We start from the raw sequence: 25,248 nt of genomic DNA, 5'->3' as shown, positions 1-25,248 counted from the left end.
TGTGGGTCAAAAGTGACCCGATACCATGTTTAGCTGTAGAAAAAATACCTTAAACTATCTTTTTCCAACTTGAAACTTGAAATGTTATGACTTTTCCTAAAAGCTCCCCATCATTAGCAAGAGTGATACTTGGTTTTTGTTCATGTTTCTATGTGGGTTTTACACCACTAGGGTACAAATTTATTGTCTTATGGGTCATTTTTTACCCATGAATTATAAAAGCATTTAAACACCAGAAAAAAGTAATAATAAATTTAAAAAAAATATATTATTATTAATACATTTATAAATATTAATAAATTAAGTTAAGTTTGATTTATATGTTCGATACTGGCTAAGGATAACACTTGTTATCATGTGGTAAATATTCAGATGTGAGTATTCTTTAAAGATTTTTAACACTTTTTTTTATTAGGGTTTTCAGACAGAAATTTTGTCTAGTTGTATGTCCCCTGTCTATGTTTGTGTGCTATATTCCCTTGCCACTGTAAGTCTGTATGTTTCTCTCCTGTGGGACTATTGAAGGATTATTTTTTCTATTTTATCTTAGCCCAAGTGGGCCCATGGTGGGGTATGACATATACTAAGGCTTGCTGGATTAATGCTGGAGATAAAACTAGATAATTTTAAAAGTGTGATTTTAGCTGATCCAATCATTTCTATTTGAATGTTTAATAAAATGGTTTGTGTTTCTAGTCAAAATGTTAAAATACGGGTTATGAAATTGTGTCATTTGTACTACATCAGGATTTTATTTACAGTCATGTTCCCACAATAAAACAATGTGAATGAGCTGCTAAATTGAATTTATCTAATTCCATTTTAAATTCATCAATATTGAGAAATGTGTTCTGGCTCTTATGGGTTAATACTATACAAATCTCAGAGAACAGCCGGGAAAAAATACCAAACACATATTTTCTGGGTTATTTGACCCTACAAACACTACAGACCCTTCATGCTGTTTGTGTGGCAGCTTTTATCAATGATTTAGCATATAAACACACTTAAACACCTCAGCCCGATTTATTTGACCATCAGGAGGTGCTCCTGAGGTGAGCCCAAAATGAATGGGTTCATATGGTGCAACCAGAGACTGTAAAAAAGATGGACGCTGTGTCGCTGTTCCCATTCATTTAGTGAAAATGAAGCCAAAATCTTCCTCCATGTTGGTGATCCTGAAACCCGAGTCTGCAGTAGAGACCAGAGGAGGGAGAGAGACTGTGGAGAGACAGCCTACTCATTTAAATAACCCCGCCCCTGAGGGCTGCCTCGCAGTCACAGACTGCAGAGCGGAGCTGACGGTCTGTTATTGGTCCCGCCCATAACCAGCCGTTTTACAATAACCACACATTTTTAAATAGAGCTGAATAACGTTTTTGAAAACGTGTTCTGTGGGCATATAAAACACTATTAAATCTTTAAATGTATAATAGAGATCATTTTAAAGCTATTAAGCTCCAGTTATTAAGATTTAAAACCTGCTCTGACTGTAACTCCAGCAGCAGCTTACCAACCAGTATCAACTCAGAGTAGCAGTAATGCTAGCGCGTTTACTGCATAAAACACGTTTACTGTAGAAAAACTGAAATATGTAAGTAATTTTATTTACCTTTTTAGTAAAATACATAATTATACTTTCTAAAATAAAGGAATATCCTGGTCAAGTGATTAGTTACTATTTATGATTTGAGTTTTTAGCCGTTTAGCTCCAATCACCCCCATTCATTTTGGACTCCCTCGCGGGCTCCCTCTAGCGGAAGTCTTGGAGGTGGTCAGTCTTTCCATACACTGGCTCTGGGGAAACTGTTCAGTTTGTTTGTTTGTGGGCGCTGGCAGCTCGACACGTGGTTGTCGCAGGAGGGTGTGGATATTATAGCATCAAGCCCCTGCAGACCCCCAGCATACTCCACTGTGAATGGAAGTAAAAGGTAAGAAAAGATTTACTTGTTATCTGGAATAATCAAAGTATGGTTTTAACTTGATCTCTGGGCTGATTATAAAATAAAGCAAAATATGTACATAGCAAAATTTGAGCATTAAAAGAGTGAAAATGAGAATAAGATAACTAGTTGGATTATATAGTTATATAAGATCTTTCTGTGTTTCGTTATTTTTAGAATGCAATATAATAATGAAGTAATATCAAGTGGGAAATCATCAATCATCATTTTATGTATTTTTCAAATATATAATCAGTACAATCATATTGGCGATTGCTTGATAATTATATAATTGGTAATAATGAATGAATGAATGAATGAATGAATGAATGAATGAAAAATTCCCTCTGGAGAACATACAGTTTTTTTTGCCTTTACAAACTGTAAACAAATAAAAAAAAGTTGGTAATACTACCAGCTGGACCTAATGGTTCAGAAATGCTAAGGAGCTATTTGTGTTTAAAACCTATTAGTGGTTATTCAATATTGCATTGCTTTACTTTACAAATAACATGGACCAATATTAGAACAACAACATAATGAAAAATATTTTAAAATAGTATCAGCAAAATCTATTTTGTAAATTTGTTTTCCAGGTCAATCACTGTGTTCCAAATCTGTTAACATGGAGTTTTTGTCAGTAATTTGACAGACACGCCCTTTAACTGCTCCCATCTGAGTCCTCCTAAAAGCAAATGTACAAGGCAGAACCCAGTTATGGCTCAATGCCAGAGATAAGGACTCAAAAATCGACATTTAAAAATTGAGACCTTTTTTATTCATGTTTGAACCCTTTTAAGTATGTACTGGATAATTTCTACTCAGCATTGGTAAAAATATTATGTCATGATTTATATATATCCATAAATGCATTTTCAGATTACACACTATTTACCATGATGTTTTGACACACAGAAAAAAATCACCAGTAGCAGCACATTCTGAAAAACACTGCTATAAGCAGGGTTGCCAGGGTCAACCAAAATATCCATTTCCAATCTCGGGCTAAAACCCGCCCTTCTGAAGCTTGAAGCTCGCCCAAAATATATGTCTGTCACACATTTGAAGCAAATGGCAAAACATGAGTGTACAATTTTTATGAGTGTATTTTGTTTATAATGGATCTATTATCAGTATTGCTATTTATAAGTAATTAAATAATATTGTAACATAAGTGATTTATTATTTCTTTTACACCAGTTTTATATCCTAGTAAAGAACATTTAATAGTAACAAAATTAGCAAAAGAACTGACTTTTTACTTACTCTTTTCTGTTCTTGCCTTGTCATTTCTGGTTACATTGAGATTTCCAAGGAAGATTGATTTTAGTGCAACTTGTACACATTTGTCCGTCGTGCTGACGTAAAATCAAAGGCAACACACACTGCTTTTGGCGGCATTGGTAATTAAAAAAAATAGCCCAAAAAAACACACCCAGACACCCCTGAATTTTCACCCGCGACTGTTTTATTTTTTATGTAAAAAGCCCAATTTTGCAGGAAAATTTTGAACCTGGACACTCTGGCTACAGGACACTTTCCCATACATGTTATTATAAAATCTGCTGCACTTTATCCAGTCAAACAGGACTTCTCTGATGATCAATCCAGCTAACAACCAGGGTTTTTTTGGTAGCTGGTTTTAGATGATCAGATGATAATCTGATCCAGAGACAACATACACTATGCTGGTATATTAGCAGGTTGACCAGCATAGTTTATGTTGCATTTTTGTGATGCTGGTCATGCTGGTTAACCAACTCTCTTTTTGATGGAACATACTTGGTCATATTAGTTGTTTAGCTTCATCAGGTTATGTGTTCTTGTATACAAACTAAACCATCCAAACCCTGCAGATTATTATTGTGTATCAAAAATATTAAAATATAAACAATACAGAAAACTGTTCTACATTACCCAGCCCTATTTCTAGGCATCTCAGGTAGACACACTTCAACTAACACAGGCAGAAAAATCATTGTCAGCTGTCTTAAATATAAAAGATGTTTCAGAGTTAATTTAACTTTGTTAAAATCACACAAGTATATTTTTATCAACTATATTCTGAACAATATCCAACACTGTGTTGTTTTTGCAAGTAAGCTTAGCTATCACACAGTAAACTGATTCTCTGCACAGTTAACATTTAAAAACAGTAGTAAACATTGACACTTTTAATTTCAATTAAAATGTGCTATCAGTGATGTTATTCATATTTTTGTAATGTTTGCATCAACACCAGATTTAGGGTGCTGTGTCATTTGTAGTCATCAACTTACACAAATCTACGGTGGCCGAGAAAGCCCAACGCAGTGCAAATTGAAAAGCGCTGCAAAAGCACAAAACACATACATCAAAATTACAACACAGGCGCAGCAAATAGAAAAACTAGAAAAACGCGCTGCAAATAGAAAAACGGCCACCGTACAAATCTCTCTTCAAGAGGAAACAGAGGGAAATGAGCATTGATTATTCTCTTAATGGAGCATTTCCACAGCCTGTAGTAGCACACGTCACACTGCTAATGCTGTAAACAAAACAAACCCAGCAGTTGTGTCCAGAGATGCTACATCACAGAATACTGTTTCAAAGAGAACGACACTCTGTATACAGCTGAAAATTCAGCTGACATATGGAGCAACAGTATGATTAATAAATTAATTTATAATAGAAGAAAAAGTAAGTGAACCCTTTGGAATTTCATGGTTTTCTGCAAAAACAAAAAACATAAAATGTGCTCTGATCTTCATTCGAATCAAGGGTATTGACAAATATAATGATCCTAAAATAAGAACACAAATGTCTTCATTAATAACAACCATAAAACCACTTGTGGAAAAGGTATATGAATCCTTGTGTTAATGACCTCAAAAAGGCTAATTAGAGTCAAGTGTTATTATACCTGGAGACCTTGAGTTTCCTTCACACAAGAAGGATGTGAACCAAGCCAAAAAGAGCTTTTAGAGAAACAACAAGCAAAAGTAGTTAATTACATAACTTAGACAGTGGCAAAAAGTAATTTCGAAGACCTTAGAAAGTTAGCTGTTAGCCATTGCAGCTAATCCACTACACTATGTGTCAAAATAAAAGTCTCCAGTGCAAAAAATATTCTAGAGCACTGTATTTAATATTTAACATTAATACATTAATGTATTAAAACATTAATATTTAGCACTGAACACGCCCATCTGTTGTTGAAAACAGCAATTAATTTAGTTCAGAAACAGTTAGCATCTCCAGTTAGCCATTAGCCATCTTCATTAAGATTTGCAGTCTGTTAAAAATAGTCTAGAGCCCGGTATTTAATATTTATCATATTTAATATTTAACTTTTTCAAATATTTAATACAAATTTAAACATTTAATTTAAAAGAAAACTATTGTGTGTTTGTATATAAAGTGTGTCAAATAAATGACTTTGGAATGCATTTACAATAAATGCACTTGTGTGTACTCTTTAAATGGCTGTGTGGTCGGTTTCAGCCTCATTATGCAACCTTAATCATAGTACCAATAATAAACTAAAAGTATCTGTATTTGTATCAGTATCTGTAGTTTTATATCAGTTTTATATCAGAATCGGAGCTGAAAAACATGGATCGGCACATCATTAATAAAAAGGGAACTGCACAGCACCATGAAAGCATTATCCAGCTTACAACAGCTTACAATCATTAAGGGGAAGATTAATTCCCAAGTGTGTCGAAAATTTTTACAGAATATTGTGAGAGTGTTTGTTCCCCAGCTGAAACTCTATAGAAGTTGGGTGATGCAACTAGACAATAACCCAAAACACATGAGCAAGTCCACAATAGAATGGCTTAAGAAAAACAAGATCAAGAGTCAGAGCCGAGAGCTCAGATTTTATGGATTGACTTGAAGAGAGAACAAGGAGTATAACAGAGTGAAAGCAGTTTTGCCAGGAAGAATAGGATAAAAAGCTTCCTGAATGATGCGTAGGTCTGCCTGGTTGAGGTTATTGCTCACAGTGGGGGTCAAACAGCTAATGTTTCCAAAGTTTCACTTCCTTTGTCCACTACCAATTTGATTATTGAATAAGTGCATTCACTAAAGACCTGCAAGATCATAAATAGATTTTTTCATTTTAGGCAAACTGTATTTGTCAATACCCTTGATTTATCACAAATACATGCAGGAAATTCCAAAGGGTTAACATACCATTTCACATAATAAATGAAATCATTATTTCTAAACTGCTTATCATTGTGTGATATTAAAATTTGTTTGATGAACTGAATTATTTTTTCACTGTATATTTTAGATTATTTATTTCATTAAAGATTGGGAAGTGCATTTCAACAAAGAAGCTACACTATGTGTCCAAATATTTGTGGACACCCTTCAGAATTCATACAGCTACTTTAGGTGGCACCCATTGCTGGCAAAATGTACAAATGCACACAAAAATCTTGTCTAGTAAAAATGTAAATGTAATCAATGTTTTGGCATAGCTCAAATAGAATATAAATTATTACATCACCAAAACAAGCTTTCATGTTCCTGCTAGTGGATAATTTGTGTGTTAAAATGTTTTATTATTTATTTTTAATCATTTAACAGGTTTCCAAGAATTGAGAGTGACCTCAGTTGAACCATGGCTGAACAAACAATGTCCAAGTCCTCAAAGACCCCTGAAAAGAATTCTTTGAAACATGAACATGTGCAAAAAATAGCACAGTTCTTTACGACCTCCAAACGAAGTGATGATCCTGCTCCACAAACTTTTACAGGTAAAGCTTATAAGTATTAAATGTGTGGATTATGTGGTGTTTTTGTTTTCTTTATATGAAAAAATTGTCATCATTAAGAGGGTCATGCTGTCTGCTATCATAAACATTAGTGAAAGAATGGGTGAAGCTGGCTGAATTCCAGTGTGGTCATGTAATAGGTTGCACCCATTGCTGCATATCAGCATGTTTTTCCCATCTACATATTCCATCATCAGCTTTGAGTGGTTTCACTAAAAAGTGTAAGGTCAGATAAATTAAAGAGAGGGGTCTTAGAGTGCTGAAGAGTGTAGTGTATAAAAGCTGCCAGTCAGTCACTGAAGCTGAATTTATCTGGTCAGCTATTATTGTAAACTGTTGTGCCAGAATGAAAGGTTTTGTGCCATTGCTATTTGTTGAAGCTGCTACAAGGATTTCAAAGACATTGGACTTCATAGATGCCAGTTTGCTCAAAATGTGAAGAATTTAAAACATAAACATATTCTAATGAAGTATTTAAAACATAAAAATATTCTAATAAGGAATTTATAACATAAAAATATCACAGATCAAGTTGTGCAGCTTGGCATGTTCTCCTGAATGTACTAGCTCTGCATTGGCCCTGCTCCCTCCAGGTAGGTTCATCATTCCTAGGGTGATGTCTGCAGCACAGGGTGTCTGTGAGCTGATGTTGGAACCAAGTCGCTGCGCTTTCCTCCAAGCGTGCTAGCTGCTCGACAATGCTGCATCAGCAGCAGCTCGAAAAGAAGCGGTGGCTGACTTCACATCCTCCTGGTGTGTTGGGGCATTACTAGTGATAGGGGGAGTCCTAGTAAGTGGGTTGGGTAATTGGCCGAGTAAATTGGGGAGAAAATGGAAAAAAAGAAGGAGAATATAGAAAGTCTAGACAGTCCATTGGTTCTAATTGAAGAAGTTTAAACAGACTATGGGCCTTTTTTAGCAATCTATAGTGCACTAGCCTATTGCATATCACACAGCTGGATTTAGGGAGTGTCGATGTGTCTTTGGTATCACGAGGGCCCAAAAATATGCTTTGCATGGCTCAAAACATGCAAACAGCTCAAAACATGCAAGCATCTTAACAGCATCTTAACAGACGCTTTGTGCATCTCAGCAGAGGAAACTGACTTGCACATTCATGGTGTGAAGATACGCCAGCAGTTTACTTAAGGGAAAAGCAATGTAATTTTATTCTTTATTCTGTTTATTGTCGAGTTAAAAGTCGGGTGAACACACCTCACTTCCAGACAACCACACCCATCAGTGTAGATTTATTCCTAAACTCTGACGTCTATTTGATGGCACAGGCACATGGCGTAAAAATAGACTGTTAACAGGGTGTAAGAAAAGAATGAGCATAGCGACGTGTATGCGGGCCTTCTATCAGTAATAATCAGAGACCTACAGTGAATAGGGCTTGAACAGGGTTAATATGTAAACTGGCTGCATAAGGCTTTTCCAATTTGTGGTTGTAAAATGGTTTTCTCTGATTGCTGCAACAACGTTAACCAATAAACATGCATACAGATGCACCTTTGTAAACGGTTGTGCTACTGTAGATTTTCTTTTTCTTGTGTTTTTTTAGGAGATAAGAATATGTCTAGAGAAGCTGGTGAGTCCAGTCACACAGTGATCACAGAACACACTGTGGGATCCTTCAGTGATTCAGAAATGAGTTCTCCAAAACATCGACTTAAGAAAAAATTCACACGTCTCTTCAACAATTCTAAACATTCTGGACGTCCTGATTCCCTACCAGGTAAAGCTTACTAAAAATTACCAAGACGAAAATGGTCACAAAGGTGAACATTAGACTTCTGTGAGATATTATTGTCCAGAATCCAATGTCGAGAATCCATTATTGTCCAGAATCCAATGTCAAGTTAAATAGTTTCGCAGAAGAAAGGTTGCATAGAGATCAGATGTTTAGCACTGCACAAGAAAGGCAAATAAAAATTCTGCATCACTGAGGTGTGCGATGCCACTTCTCCAGGGTGAACTTCATAGTAAGAAGTTCCTAACATCAGTTTTAGTAGCAATAGGTAACACATTTCTTGTTACTCAGTTCTTGAAGATTACAAAAATAAAATAAGCATATTGGAAACACATAACAGTAACACACAACTTTAATTGACACCAGATGGCACACAGCGTACAAAAAGGCAGTAGATAATGAGTAGATAATATATAGTGAGATAATAAAGGAAATTGAGCAATCTGAAAGAAACCCATAAGTTATGAAGAGGTGAGTGAGCACAAGACACAAATGCTAAGTATTGTTTCAGAGGGAAACTAATTAATGTGAATATTTGTCCTTTTTTTAAGAGGATAAGAAACTGTCAAGGGAGGCTGTGGAATCTTTTAGTGATTCAGAAGTGATTTCTACAAAATATGGACTCAGGAAACAAATAAGACGCCTAATAAAGAATTCTAAACACTCAGGAGGTCCTGACACCCTATCAGGTAAATTAGTCTACCGGTCTAAATATAAATATAAAATATATGCTTTTGTCTAGGTGAACATAAGAACAAATTAACTTCCAGCATCCACAGATCAAACTATGTAGCCTGGCATTTTTTTCTGCAATGTTTTTATTATTTAATTACTGCATTTAATTTCAAAACATAGCAGAAGCTGCATTGTTTGCATGTGGTGCAGATATTTGACACTCTAAAACAACAAACATAGACAGATTTAGTTTTGTAGAAATGTGTTCCATTATAGATTTTTCTTTTTTTTTCCTTTTCTCAGGAGATAAGAAACTGTCTAGGGAAGCTGGTGAGTCCAGTCACACAGTGATCACTGAACACAATTTGGAAACCTTCAGTGAGTCAGAAGCAAAACGTGGAATCAAGAAAAAAATCACACGCCTAATAAAGAATTCTAAACACTCTGGAGGTCCTGACACCCTACCAGGTAAATCTTACTAAACTCTTTTTGCATCATCTTGCTGCAGATGGTGTCACTGTGGATCGGTCAACAATACAGCGCACTTTGCACAAGGAGAAGCTGTATGGGAGAGTGATGAGAAAAAAGCCATTTCTGCAAGCACGCCACAAACAGAGTCGCCTGAGGTGTGCTTTTGCATTTTGATGAGCCCATGATGCCACTCTTCAGAGGAGATTCAAATAGGAGAACAACTTGCAATTGGCCACCTTAAATACCTTTTCTCATGATTGGATACACCTGGCTATAAAGTTCAAAGCTCAATGAGGTTACCAAACCAATTTTGTGCTTCAGTAAGTCAGTAAAAAGTAGTTAGGAGTATTCAAATCAATAAAATGATAAGGATGCCCATACTTTTGCACCAGTCAAATTTTGGTTTAATGCATATTGCACATTTTCTGTACAATAAACCTCATTTCAATCCTGAAATATTACTGTGTCCATCAGTTATTAGATATATCAAACTGAAATGGCTGTTGCAAGCACCCAAATATTTAGAACTAAAAATGAACTTTTTCATATGAAGCTTCATATACAAGCTGCAGAATGGCAGAAATAGGACACTAAATCAGAAAATATGAGAAACAGGAGGAAGAAAGACAAAAAGGAAGGGAAGAAACAATACTCCATAGGAGAAACTGATCCAGAAAGAAGATCCATGAAAAGAATCACATCAGAGTTATAAGAGAGAAGGGGACAGCCCTAACACTTAAAGCAAAGCAATAAGAAGATGGAGTTGAAAAGTATATATACCGACTAGTAAATATTACAGTTTTTTTTTTGCATTACCAGGGCTGCAGTTGAGTGTGAGAATGTGGGCTCGTTAGTCTTTGCCAGGTGTGGTTTGGCTACTCTTTCTCACTAATTGACGTTGCTGGCTATTCACAACAAAGGTCACCTGCCTCGCACTACTCCAACTCTATATATTAGACCTGTGTGTACGCAGAATTACTTAATATTCATTTAAAAGCTGTTTGAACAGTCATAGGATAGTGATAGGTCCCCCCTTATATGTGACTCTTGGTCCACCCAAAGTTTCTTCCTCCTCCAGCTCTGAGGAAGTTTTTCCTTGCCTCTATGCTTACTGAGGGTTCTGTATTAAATGTTCAGTTTTTTTGTCTGATTCTTTGTTCTGTAAAATCTTTGTGACAACCTCAGTTGTAAAAAGCACTTTACAAATAAATTAGATTTGATTTTATTTGAAGGTGCTGAATGGCTTGCATTGTTATTCAGTGAGGTCTGATAGGCTTGGAGCTGTTGCAGCAATGTTTCCTCTACGCTGTCACAAAATTAACTAGTAAACATATGCACAAATTAACTTTTTTCAGTTTTTTTTCAGTGTCAATGTAGGTTTATTTTTTGTTCTTTTTTTAGGAGATAAGAAAGTGTCTATGGAGGCTGGTGAATGCAGTCACACAGTGATCACTGAAAAAACTGTGGAATCCCTCAGTGGTTCAGAAGCGAATTCTCCAAAACGTGGAATCGGGCAAAAAATGAGACACTTAATAAAGAAGTCTAAACATTCTGGAGGCCCTGACAATCTACCAGGTAACACATCCTTTTATCATCCAACATCCACAGATCCACACACTGTAGTCTAAATATAGACTCATATAGATACATTCTGGTGAAAATTGTGCTATTTTTCTTTTGTTCTTTTTCAGGAGACATAGAACTGTCTACAAAAGATGGTGAGTATAGTCGTGCAAACAAACTGGGAAAATCCTTCAGCGATTTAGTAGCAGGTTCTTCAAAGTGTAAACTTATAAAACAAATCACTCGTCTCTTAAATAAATAAATAATAATAATAAAAAACTGGAGGTCCTAGCACCCTACCAGGTAATGCTTTTTTTAAAAAAGTATAATTGTACCATCACCATGCTGGTTGTTTTTGTTTTTGTATGTTGTTGAGTATTAATTGTGAGTTGTCAGTAGTGTCCCTCACTCTTGGAACCATGTTCGAGATATTCACTAAGTGCAAGTAAGAATTTCTAGAGAAGCTAAATGCCTAAATGTTAGCTGTATCCATTACCCATGGTTTCCTTTATTCGTCTCTTTGTCTTTCATTGCTCTCAACAGAGGATTTGTTAGAAGCATCAGGACCACTATGTGGGAGCTGTCCAAATAAAAATAGATGTATATACCACACGTGGATTGTTTATGAAGAATTCACAGATCTGAGAAATAATGCAGGGAGTGGTACATTGCTCATCGAAAGATTGTTGTTTACTCTGATTAACTTTCTTTCAATGTTAACCTGAATTACTACACTGATGTAAGAAGCCTAAAGAGCTATATCAATCATAGGTCTTGGACATTTCATTTTCTGTTCATATATAATGAAGTGTAAACCTTTTTTATTCCGTCTGCAGGAGATAAGAAACTGTCTAGGGAAGCTGGTGAGTCGAGTCACACATTGATCACTGAAAACACTGTGGAAACTCTCAGTGATTCAGAAGCAAAATCTTCAAAATGTGGATTCAAGACACAAATCACACGCTTAATAAAGAATTCTAAAGATTCTGGAGGCCCTGACATCCTACCAGGTATCTTTTACTAAAATATTTGTCTTGAAAATTGTGTCAAAACTGAGCAGAAGTACTCAAAGAGACAGCTTCCCAGAAAATATAACTGTACTACTGTAATCCAAACTGAATCTACTGTACCTTTTCCACTCAGTTATAACTCCATGTAGACCTATTCTTACAGGTTACAGGAATATAGTGTGGTGATTTATGATCTTCAGCTGATAAAGAAGCCATTAACAGCTTTTTGATGTGGTCTGTCATTCTCTTTTATTGGACGGGATGAAAAGTGGCTGACAATATTGCTGTGTTTCTGTGTTCTCCTGATTTCCATCAGTTTGTGTTTTTAAATCTCACGCAGTACTCATTTATTTGTCAAGGTCTCCTTCAGGGTCAGGTCCTCACACTATATGCTAAATGTGGTTAATAGAGCTGGCATGCTGAGATGAGGGAAAAAAAACTGTAGCTGCCTTTTTGAAGAACAGTATCTCCTGCTTGTTCATGAGTTGTACCAAACTAAAATAAAATGTCTGGAGCTATGTCATGCTGGCCAGATAGACGACCAACTAAACACACAGTTTATTAAAAAAGAGCTTAGAGCTTAGCCTACTCCTCTGGTTGTGAATTGGGTTTATCCAAGGTCAAGCACTAGAAAAGAAAACAAGACATAAAAATGCAGAATTCAGAAGTTCAAATCCTGTGAATCACAACTTTTTATGTCTCATTCTTTCAGAAGTCCCAGTGCTCTTGGATTTCAAACAGAATCTAGAACTGAACCGTTTGGCCGAAGCTAGTCAGCAGCTTTTAGCTCGGGAGGAGCAACTCTTCAGCTCTGAATCAGCAGATGAGCAGGTGGTTTGCTCAGAGGAAGAGGAGGAGCGATTGAAGAATGACTATGAGACCCTAGAACTGCGTCTGTGGATGGCTATTAAAAACTCCTTCAACAAAAGGAATGAGGCGACGCTGAAAAGTGCTGTGGCTGCAATAGTTCAGGAGGAGGAACGGGACAGACTGTGGGAGGAGGTAGCTAAAAAGGAGCACCCTATCTGGAGGCCCATGAAGTGCCGAGAGTGGCATGATATTCTGCTTCAAAAAGTTGTAGATAAACGGATGCAGTTGGCAGATAGGGAGAAAAATGTGTCAGACAACCTGAGTGAAATGAGCGTGCTCATTCAAAATGACCTGTTTTATGTGGTCAAAGATCTTCAGGGTTTTTATCCACCAGAGTTTGAAATATGCCACATGTATGCTCAGCTGTATCATCAGGTTTTCACCAAACATCTCAGAAAACTGCCTCGACTCAACATCCCCATCCAGGACTGCATGTTCATACTGGGGCAAATAAGCAATTATTCAAAGTAAGAAAACTAAAAATGGCATTTTATTATATAAGTGTGTATAATCCTGACTTACTGTTATTATATATACAAATTAACAAGTGTGACAATTGTTTTTTAGCAATGTGTTGCATCACAGTGAGCTGGAGTCAGACATAAATAGCAAAGCACTAGAACCTCTGTTATCTGAAGAAGATCTTGATTCACTGAAAGAGCAGTACCTTTCACACAAAGAGGTAATGCAGTGCATCAGCCCCAAATTATATGATATGCATGAACTTTCAAAATTAATAATGATACATTTGTTACATTAATGAATGTTTTAAAATGTAAATGTATTAATTTCTATGTTTAGGGTGAAATTAGAACACTGTTGTTCAATGTTCTAAAACTTGAAGAGCAAAACTGGCAGATTACCGACAGATCTCATCTCACTGACGGATACTACTGCACTCTTGCCTTGGATACCATACATGTACGAGCAACAGAATAGGTTAACTCTTTTATAGCACTGTAAGATTTATAGTAAATGTCCTTTAATGTTCAAAAGTGTGGAATCATGTATAATATACAGTAATCGGCTGTAAAAAGATCATTAAATGTGAAAAGGCAAGAAATCTGTACAGCATCAAGAACTAAATTATAATGAATGAATATACAGAGTGATTTACTTATATGTGGTTATAATATATACGACAGAAAATTGGACAAAAATGACTTGCAAAAGAAGATCATTTTTTAATTTATTAAATTCTTTATTTAATATTATTTAATAATTTGTAGAATGATCACAGTTATGAATTAAACATCTACAAATGTTATTTAGTGTTCTATTTGAAATATTTACATTTTATTAGGACAACATTTTATGGTGTATTATGGTGTTTAACAGCATATTAACATGAACAGTGATTCCAAATAAACATGCATAAGTTATTTATAAATCTAATTTTTCCCAGACAGTAATTTAATTTTTATGGAAGATTTTTTTGTCAGTATTTTATCCTTGTTTAGACTCTTGAGTCAAAATTTTGTATAAATCTGTCATTTTGCAGTTTGTTGACAGTGCCATTGAACAGGCCACAGCTCTCTTGAGTAAGAAGGGTAAAGCTCAGAGGATATTATTTCTACTGCCTGACTTCCTGGCAAGGTATTTTACTCAACACTACCACATTTACATGATCAGATAAACTGTATTACACTATATAAAACATGCATTCATACAAAACATATATAACTCCTTTCTTTACATTGACTTAAACCAAATGTTTTTTTAACATACTGATCTTTTCATTTTCATATGAAGGAGACATTGCAATGTATTGCAGTTAGTGTAGTTTATCATGTTACACACACGACTGTGACGTGAACTGTTGACTTTATTCCATTAAAAAATAGCAATTACATTTGTGCAATTTTATTATATAATTTTTCCCAATTTCTACACAATTTGGATGGACAATTACCCCACCAATTAGGACAATTAGGTCTCCTCCATCACTAATAATGCCCCATCACTCTCATCACTTGAAACATAGTGGCAGCACCCAGAGCCCCCAGTGCAATTGTTTTTAGTGTTGTTTGTCCTCAATTCATTTCAAGCTTTATTTTCGACAGTTGCATTTCTGAAAACCAATTTGATTATACATTATTGATTGTTTCTATATTCTATATATTGTTCTGTTACTTATTGTTTTGTTACAGACACATTTTTTGCATGTGAGAGAAAAATAATCGTTATATATTGTATTAATGTTCTTTTTTTTCTTAGTTACAAGAACTCAATAGAAGAACTTCTCAAAAGCCAGAAAAACATCAGTGAAATTCTGAAAGCCAATCTGTTTAGTGTCTATAAACTCAGGTGAGACAAAACATAACTTACTATCTGTATCGTTCAGTAACTGCTTTAAAACATGTTCATCTACAGTATAGGTTGCTAGTTTTAAATTTGCTAGTTTTAAGAGTATTTACAGCATATATACAAATAGATGCATAAGTATTTGCACAGTGAAACAGTTTCTGAAATGTTGTCTGTGTACCTCATCTCAGTGGGTTTAAAATGAAGCAATAAAGTTATGATTAAAATATATACAATCAGCTTTAATTCAGCAAAATTTTAAAACTGAATCTTTGTAAAGCTACATTGTGACACTGTTTGTTGTAAAAGGCAATAACTACTTTATAAACTGGAATTTGAACTCAGGTTCCCATAGCTTCCATGGTCACAGGTGTATAAAACCTAGACAAAACACCTAAACACCTGCAGACTGCTTCTACAAACATTAGTGAGAGAATGGGTCACTCTCAGGTGCTCAACAATGTGTAAAATCACTAATAAGTATTCCATAGTCAACTGTCAGTGATACAACAGCAACCCACTCTTTCTACGTAAAATGTCAAAATGGAGTCAGTGGATTCTGAGGTGAATAGTGTGCATAGGTGACTGTAAAATGACCCATCCTAAATTTGTTTTCTTTCTGATGCCATAAATATTTTAAAAACATATTTACATATTGCAACTTATATAGCCATTGATACTGTGTTCATTTATATCGAATTTTCAGCTCAGACTGCTGTCTAAATAAGATACAATTCAGGGCATCAGGGCAGCCATTCAATACAGTGCAAATCTACTGATATCAGTTGTAAAAGTATTGCAATTAATAAAGTTTTTAAACAATTTTATGAGAAATGAATTGTAACAAAAAACAAAAGTGAATGCAAGAAAAGTGTTGTTTTATGTTTTTTTTTTTTTTGTTCTTGTTGTCTTTTGAAGTAATTATTTGCAAATCAAGAAATCCTTGCAGATATGAGGAGAAATGTGGCTTTGTAAAACATTCTGTCTGCAATGTGTACTTACTTTGTCTTCACAGGCAATACATAAAGGACAGACCTGATCTCCCAGAGCACACGAAAACAGCCTGGCTTTCCACTACAGTGAAAATCAGAGACTCATGCCACAAATACTTTCTGGGCCCCATACATGATGAGCTGAAGGTACACAAGAAAAGCAATTTTGCTAGTCTATATTGTCACAGAAGTAGTAGGTTTAACTCTCAATTTATGCCTTTATGCCTGCTAATCAAACATAATCCTAAACAATTACTCAATTTAAAGTCAATCAGTGTGTTTAAGCCAGGGGTGTCCAAGCTTTTTTTGTTGGGGGCCAGAGGGAGAAATATATGTGCAGTCACGGGCCACAGACTCTGGAATAAAACAATAATAAAATAAACCATTGATAATAATACATAATAATCATTTACACATCAATTTACTTGAGTTACTGTCTATATATCTTTGACAGTGCTGTGTAAACTAAGATTTTTCAAATTTATGTTTCATTTCATTATGTCTTTTTATATTATACTCCTTCATTACGGCAACTGATTCATGACATATTAAACATGCACACTTACCTCTAAACTAAGTTACAAAATAGTAATTTTCCCAACGTGCCTGAAATTTTCTGCATTTGCTGTCCATTTTTCGTTTCTTTGGAGTTGTCATGTTCTTCCAAAAGCTAAGGAACAAAAGCGACAGTCTGTATTATTTTGTTTCTGAACTGAAAGCAGAAGCATGTCTGAGTGGAGAAGGGATAAAATATTGTGTTTAATGTGTTTAGTGTGCTGAAACAACCATCCCTGCTAAGCATAATATTTTCCTTCTAAAAACTGGGGTGTAGGGTTGCTTTTCGCAGGAGTTCTCAGCCTCAATGTTGGCCCATTTTCTGTGCTACAACTGAGCATTCTCGCCGCTTTTAGACCCTTTTGCCTGTTTTCTGCGCTGTAACTGAGCATTCTCGCTGCTTTTAGACTCTTTGGCCCGTTTACTGCGCTTCAACTGTGCACTCTCGCTGCTTTTACACGTTTTCTGACACTTAGTGTTCAAACTTTGAGTCTCACATTATAAAACCTGCTTATTAGCGGGCCAACATTTATTTTATTTCCAAAATACATTGTGGCCGCAAAAGGCCTGTGGGCCGTAGTTTGGCTACACCCCTGGTGTACAGTGAGTGAACACAGGGTTTAAACACTCCAACAGCACTGCTGTGTCTGATCTACTCGCACCAGCACAACACACACTAATGTGATGGTCATAATGCTGTTCTTAATTGATAGATTCTGCACAGTGTGTTGATGCACCACTCTTTTACTCAGTAGAAGATTTCATGCAGGTTTTAGTAGTCTGTTTCAGTTACACTGAATTTCTTAATAATGCATCACACTGTAGAAAGCAACATTTAAAAATACTCAATTATATTTTAACTCTAGAGGCTGTGTTTGCTCTGTCTTGGACAAGTATAACTAAACTTTTGCTTCTTTCCACTGTCTGTACACAGGTGAATTACAGTATGTTGTGGACTGCAGCCTGGTTTACTGAGCATTGTGAGGTCATTGAGGAGCTGGAGAATAAACTGATAGAGAAGATTAGTTATCTATGGGACATTTACCCTGCATGTCTACAGGTCAGCATAGATATTTGTGTAAATGCTAGATGTAAATACAAATATAAGATCTTCTGTCGTAGTGAAATACCCTTGTACAGATCTGCATCTGTCTGTATACTTGTGTGCAGGAGCTGTTGGGTCAACTACATTTTGAGGTGATGATTAAATATGTGGGGAGGATGCTGAAGAGAAAACTAAAACTGACAAACAAGGAGGATCAGGAGAAAGCTGCAGACCTTCTGTGTCAGGACAGCAGCAGGATCAACACACTGTTTATTGAAAATGTTAGTATGGGTCACACACACAAACAACGGCAGAAAGTATGCAAACCTCTCACCTAATATACATGTACATTTCTAAGGTTCTAAGGAGAAACTGGGCGTTGGGGTACTGCACATTTGGGGGATTTCCCTTCTGTATCTTGCTGAACATTGTTAAATATGTCAATGTTGAAAAGTTCTATCACCTAACTGATAAGCGGGAGTTTAACTCTTGGAGTTTCCAAATCTTTGAATTAAATCCTTTGGCAGACAGAAATTCTGTTTTCCTCTGCTTCCTTCTGATAACATACATGACATAAAAACACCAAAATGAATGTTGGGTGTGGTACTGTGAAAGCGTGAATGAAAAATACCAGGCTAATTAACGCATTACCCATATACAACGAAAAATGTTTTTATAATAAAAAAAATTTAATTATTAATGTTGCGAGAAATGTTTGTATTATGGTTATATCAACCTGTAAAAAATGTACTTGGCATAAATTAATCTGTGTATTTTCTCACTTTTATCTTGTTAAATAAGTACACGATTTGCTAGCTTCCGTTTAGTGTTCAGATTGGAATGTTCTTATCTTATCTTCCACAGGGATCCGACAGAACGTGGTTGTGTGAAATCCTGCCCAAGGTTTCAGAAGTGCTAAAAGTACAAGATCCAGATGCTCTTGAACTAGAGGTCTATACTCTACTGAAAGAATACCCTGACATCACGTGAGTTTCAGCAGTTTGTTCACAATAACAGAGATACCTGTAATGCATTCATCCACTCATAATCACATGATCTCATAATAAAGTGCTTAAATTATATAGTGTGCAAGAACAGACAGCCACATGAGTTTGTGTTTACAGGGAGATAATTATAAGAGCTATTTCAGAGTCTCTAGAATCCTATATCAATTAATATTATGGCTGAATGCTGAATTTGTCATTATAATTGTGTTAATAATGAGTATAACACAAATAAAGACGAAATAAAGACAAAAACAGCACATTTAACTATGCTGTTATTCTCCTATTCTCTTCAACATTCAGTCATATTGTGTAGTTCACCGAGGCAAGAAGGGCAGAAGGTAATATTATTAAAGATAATATTACATTTTCCTTTTATGTGTTTATGAGGAAAGACAGAAATGTTCAGGGTGTTGAATAGATGGGTCATGTTGTTTTTTTGGGAGTATTTTGTTATGTTATTGCGTAACAGAAGTAAAACCCAATGATTGATTATTGGAGAGTTTATCCACATAGGCCTGGAAGATTTAAAGGGTAAAGCAATTTGTAAATACATTTATAGGTTGATAGTAACTAGTAATTTGCTCAAGACTATTTTGTACTGAAAAATATTTTTATTGATTTACATTTTTATTGTAATTAGTGTCACATTTTACAGTAGTCAAGGTTTGTATGTGTAAAAGAAAATCCTGTGACATGCTTTATTTTAGCAGTTAGCTTTGTATTGTGGTTGCCATAAAAAAATAAGTGTAAGCATTGCTTGTAATAGGTTAACTTTAAACAAGACAATTGCTGGAGGAGCTACTGGTTTGTGAATTATAGATGGCAAAACCTTGCAGAATCAGTTTTATACTGGATTCCATGATGTAGCCAGCAATAACTTCAATAACAGTACCTTCCCAAGAAAAACTAATTCTGTGAAACTTAAGCCACATAATTCACAAATACAATGTTTAAAGGACTTAAATGTCTACAGTAGGGCTCTGAGTGGTCTAGCAGGCTAAGCCCTGCCACTATGATCAGGAGATCGCAGATTCGAATCCTGTTCATGTAGCTTGCCATCGGCCACTGGAGCCCTGAGAGCACAATTGGCTTTGCTCTCTCTGGGTGGGTACATGGCACTCTCGTTGATGTCAATCAGCACGCTTTCCTCTGAGTGCACTGTGATGCTACTCAGCAATTCTGCATCAACAGCAGTTCGAAAAGAGGTGGTGGCTGACTTCACATGTATCAGTGCTATTATTCACCCTCCTGGTGTTGGGGCATCAGTGATAAAGGTCCTAATGAGTGGGTTTGGTAATTAGAAATAAAATTATTAGAAAAAAATGCTGAAAGCTAACCAGGATAAAATATGTAATACAAACAGTAAGGTTAGTGGTAATACTATTTTTCAACTATTACTCTGTAGAGAAAAGTGCGAGGAGTCCAGAGCTCCCTATGTAAATGTACATAATACATATTCATTCGTAGGAAAAGCATGATGACTGCTTTCTAAATCCTAATAATATATTTTCTTTCTGCAGTGAAAACCAGGTTTGTGCGATCTTGCAGTTGAAGACCAATGTCTCCTGTGCAGACAGACGCATGATCAAGGAATGTTACCATCAAAGTAAGAGCGACATTCTGGACTCCGAGCCTGCTCCACCTTTTTTCTGCCAAGTGCCAAGAAACTTCTCATTATACTTTGGTTCTTGTTTTTGTACACGGCCTTCTTTTCACATGAAGGAAACACTTATGTGTAATAAGGGCTGCTACTCAGTTAATGCAGCCAGTCCAGTGTAAAACAAACAAACAAACAAACAAACAAAAAAACTAAAAAAAAAAAACAGGGAAACAAAGCCAGAAAAGTCAGTGAACTCCTGATAATCAAAGCAGGGTGCAGGGTGAGGTTAAAATCGTAAAGGTGTTTTTTTTCCTGGACAGGGATTAATCCTAATCTTACACTGCACAGCATTTTGAATGTAGGTTCTCCATTGTAAGGACAATATAGTCTACATTTAGGCTAAATCACTGTCCAAAAAACTGACCCAAAGAGTGTTATGCTTATTCAGCTCTGAAAAAAATGAAGAGACCACTTCAACGTCTGAATAAGTTTATATTCATAAAGTTTTAAGAGTTCAGAAATCAATATTTGGTGGAATAACCCTTGTTGCATCTTGGCATGTTCTCCTCCACCAGTCCTACACACTGCTTTGGAGAAATTTATGCCACTCCTGGTGCAAAAATTCAAGCAGTTCAGCTTGATCTTGTGTTCTTGTGATCATCCATATTCCTCTTGATTATATTCCAGAGCTTTTCAATTTGTTAAAAAAAAATAATGTATACACATTAATGACTGTCAAAGCATTAAGTCCGATTCAGGAGAACGGCATGAGGTTTTAAGGAGACAGTACACAAGCATGCACTTTAATAAACAACTATTGCCTTTAATATTTTGTGCTTGGTAGATTGTAAAAACAGTGTTTGATCAAAATCAGACCATTTTGAGGTCATGATTATTGTGTCAACCTACTGTCATTTTTTCCAGGGAAGCATCCATGAGTAAAGATAATTGATTTTGTTTTATAAAGTTACTTTACATATTTATTTAAAATGTGTAATCCAGAAAGCATTTTAAAATATAGGCCTAAAAATATTTTAATTGCATTTAGCTGAAATCAAATCAAAAGAAAAAAAAAAAAAAGACTTTTTGTGTAAACATAATAATAGACTGATAACTGGATGTGTCGTAATTTCTTCCAGCTGTAAAAAAACAAATTAGATAATAGCTGAAGAGGAAGAAATGTCAGTAAGTCCAGAAATCTTGTCATAACTCACAGGCCTTAAATGCTACAAAACAAGTCTCAAATCAACAACTAAGTCCCCACCCACATATGACCAGATCTTTTCAAAGTCTCCAGCAGCATCTTAGATTACCTCACTGAGATGATCTCTCATAAAGTTTGACGACAAAGGCCTCAAGCAGAACACTGCAAACATGAATACTGCCCAAAATAAGCCGAAATCTAAGATCCTTTATTGATTCTCACTTTTAAACTTCAACACAAATCTAAAGTAGATTTTCTAACAGAAACAGGATTTCCTTAAACAGCAGCCCACTGCATTCGGTTCACATTATCCAAAAATAAAAACAAATCCAACATAAGGTAAGTTTTATAATGTTATGGCTATGCCACTGCCTTTACTTTACCCACACACTCCTGAACAAGGTTTTAGTTTTTAGTTAACGTTGTTTAGATTTAGAAAATACTGTTTATGTCCGTTCCTGCAATTACTCAAAAATATGGAGAGCAAAAACCTTAGTTTTCAGTCACCTAATCCTGCATTTTTAACATAGATGGGAGTCCACAATTCAGAAATTCAGCTATATGAGATGCAGTAGGACGGCGAATTATTAGATTAAAAATAAAAGATAAGCAGTTTCTCTGTTTTTTTTATTATATATGATCTACCCACATACAATATACATGCCTTTTCTCCATCATAGGATTTTAATCTACAGTTGGGATAAATTGATAAACTACTGCAAAATAGTGAAAAATTTAAAAACTAGGCACCTGTTGTATTCAAAATACGGTAATACTCTTCATGTACCAATGCACATTTTTAACATAGCACGGATCATTTGTATAGCCTTTGCAATTTATTGTAGATCTGCAGCCTGTATGTGTGTGATAAAAATATACCTTTCAGACAAGAGGGAACAAAATCTCTTTTTCTTACATTTGTTGCAGTTTTTGATCTGAGATATGTAGCCTGATGTTGAAGTAAATCACTTTGGCCTATCAGCAGTGGTGATTTCATTGTTTGTAATTATTCATTGTTCTCTATAGTGCTGGGATTTTTTCCCTCTGTCATCCATATTTACAGACATGAGTCTGAGGTTCTTTTTTTTTGTTGTTGCTGTTATTGTGACTGCTATGGTCTGCTCTGCTGTCATCGTGTAGCTCCAGTAGTTCCCCAGTGTATGAAGCCTTTAAAACGCCTTCTAAACTGATGACTGTGTGTGACTGATTTTAAACAAGGCTCTTTTATGTGGTTTGAATGAGGAAGAGGAGCGTGGCTCTAGAGTGTGAAGGCATATTTAGTACTGATCATTGGGTTCATTGTTCAGACACATCACGTGTTTAATATGGATGGGAGTCCACAATTCGCAGTCCGCAAAAACCTTAGTTTTCAGTCACCTAATCCTGCATTTTTAACATAGATGGGAGTCCACAATTCAGAAATTCAGATATACGAGATACAGTAGGACGGCGAATTATTAGATTAAAAATAAAAGATAAGCAGTTTCTCTGTTTTTTTTATTATATATGATCTACCCACATACAATATACATGCCTTTTCTCCATCATAGGATTTTAATCTACAGTTGGGATAAAAAAAATAGTGAAAAAATTAAAAACTATGCACCTGTTGTATTCAAAGTACGGTAATACTCTTCATGTACCAATGTACATTTTTAACATGTGTAGCTCCAGTAGTTCCCCAGTGTATGAAGCCTTTAAAAGGCCCTCTAAACTGATGACTGTGTGTGACTGATTTTAAACAAGGCTCTTTTATGTGGTTTGAATGAGGAAGAGGAGCGTGGCTCTGGAGTGTGAAGGCATATTTAGTACTGATCATTGGGTTCATTGTTCAGACACATCACGTGTTTAATATGGATGGGAGTCCACAATTCAGAAATTCAGCTTTAAGGGGTGCAGTAGGACAGTGAATGGTTTGATTAAAAATCTTTTGCCGGAGTGTGAAGGCATATCATGTACTGATCATTGGGTTCATTCATTGTTCAGACACATCTTGTGTTCTCAGGATCTCACATCCCTCTCTTATACAGAATGTATAAAATGCATGATTGTGGTGTAAAGCAATGTATATGGCAGAATAAAACCCTATTTAAATTATCTTTATACTTACATTTAAAAATAGTTAAATAGTTAATTCATATTATGAAAGATTACACTGTAATATTGTACAAAATTGACTTGCTGTCTCATCTTGAAAGTAAAAAGCTTAAAAAATGGGAAATGAGGCAGTGTAGTTAATATTTCCTCTGAGGCACAGGGTGGCACAGGGCGTCTCATAATTTTAGCAAGAAATTATTAACAAGGCATCATGTGTAATATTATGCATACACAGTTTCTTTACATCTTTTTACTGCTTATAAGTAATATTTGTATTGTCTGTGTTCTTAAAAATGCTGTATGTGAAGGATTGAAAAAAAGCATAGGTGTGACAGTTCCCTACAGATAAACTGGATATCCTCTTCCTCTTCCAGTTTCCTATTAACATGCTAAGTAATGAATTTGGACTGGCAGGTGTTAGCACTTATTAAAATAATAACAGGATTATGCCTGTCCTGATCTATAAGAACAGATTTTATCTATAGTTCCAGTAAGGTTCACACCAGGTGACTGCACCCCACACAGGCTACTATTCTCATTTTCTATTCTGTGCTGCCCTCTAGAGGATGCCCTTAAACTACATTAAACTCAGTACCATTGCTGCAGAGACACAGAAATTGTAACTTTTTTTCTGTGTTATTGTTTTTCCTATTAAATAATTTTCTTATTATTTTACATAATATGAAGAAGTGTCTTGCTTTTTCTGTTTTGATAATAGTGTGTTCTATTATTATTGATGCCTTTACATTTTGTTGTTTCTGGTGCTGGTGTCATCTGATCACTTTATTTTTGTAAAACATTCATGAGGTAGTTCTCTTTTTTTAAACACATTTATTGAGAATAATCCCAATTAAGGAAGAATTAAGTTCATTTAAAGTCTGTTGTCGTTTCAGTTCTGTGATGATACTTTTAAAAACGTTTTTAACGTGATCAATGGTCATTCTACTTCTTGTTTAACATAATTTTGCTTTAACCAGCTGCCTTCATTTTGAAATTAAGTCATGATACACACTAAGAAAAGTAAGTACAGATTTGTACTTAAAAGGGTACAAAGCTTGTCGCTGGGGCTGTACCTTATATTGAGGTACAAAAAAGTACCTTTCAGTGAAAGTCCTTTTTTGTACCCATGTTTTTTTGCACCAGTAAAGATTATAAAGATTATAAACATTATAAACATTATCATCAACTGAATATGGCTCAAAGACTTGATGATCCAAAATTGTCTGGCTTTCAAATAAAAAATGTGCAATTAAAATATATATTGTTTATTAATACAGTGATACAGAATACTGAATGTACCCTTTGGCTGGTTAAATGGTACAAATGTGTACTTATTGCTGGTAGAAATTACTTTGTACTTTAGAGCAGGGGTGTCAAACTCATTTTGGCC

General features: G+C 35.4%; 1 protein-coding gene and 1 long non-coding RNA gene across 2 annotated transcripts; both read left to right on the top strand.

Moving 5' to 3' along the window:
• Positions 1-1,664: 1,664 nt before the first annotated feature.
• On the top strand, positions 1,665-9,138 carry LOC111191936 (uncharacterized). Its single transcript, XR_002649734.2, has 4 exons — positions 1,665-1,931; positions 6,525-6,694; positions 8,277-8,450; positions 9,017-9,138. It is a non-coding gene; the product is annotated as an uncharacterized LOC111191936 (long non-coding RNA).
• A 1,993-nt stretch (positions 9,139-11,131) lies between these two features.
• On the top strand, positions 11,132-24,603 carry LOC103037011 (tumor necrosis factor alpha-induced protein 2-like). The gene is made up of 13 exons (XM_049473814.1): positions 11,132-11,186; positions 11,303-11,329; positions 12,011-12,184; positions 12,897-13,521; positions 13,622-13,736; positions 13,856-13,975; positions 14,556-14,650; positions 15,272-15,361; positions 16,374-16,497; positions 17,840-17,965; positions 18,076-18,231; positions 18,815-18,936; positions 20,478-24,603. The coding sequence occupies exons 1-13, from the start codon at positions 11,132-11,134 to the stop codon at positions 20,734-20,736; spliced, it is 2,088 nt and encodes a 695-aa protein (XP_049329771.1). The 3' UTR covers positions 20,737-24,603.
• The last annotated feature ends 645 nt before the right edge of the window (positions 24,604-25,248 follow it).

Source organism: Astyanax mexicanus, chromosome 1 (assembly GCF_023375975.1).
Source record: "Astyanax mexicanus isolate ESR-SI-001 chromosome 1, AstMex3_surface, whole genome shotgun sequence".
NCBI lineage: Eukaryota > Metazoa > Chordata > Actinopteri > Characiformes > Acestrorhamphidae > Astyanax > Astyanax mexicanus.
This window is presented reverse-complemented; position numbering and strand designations above follow the sequence as displayed.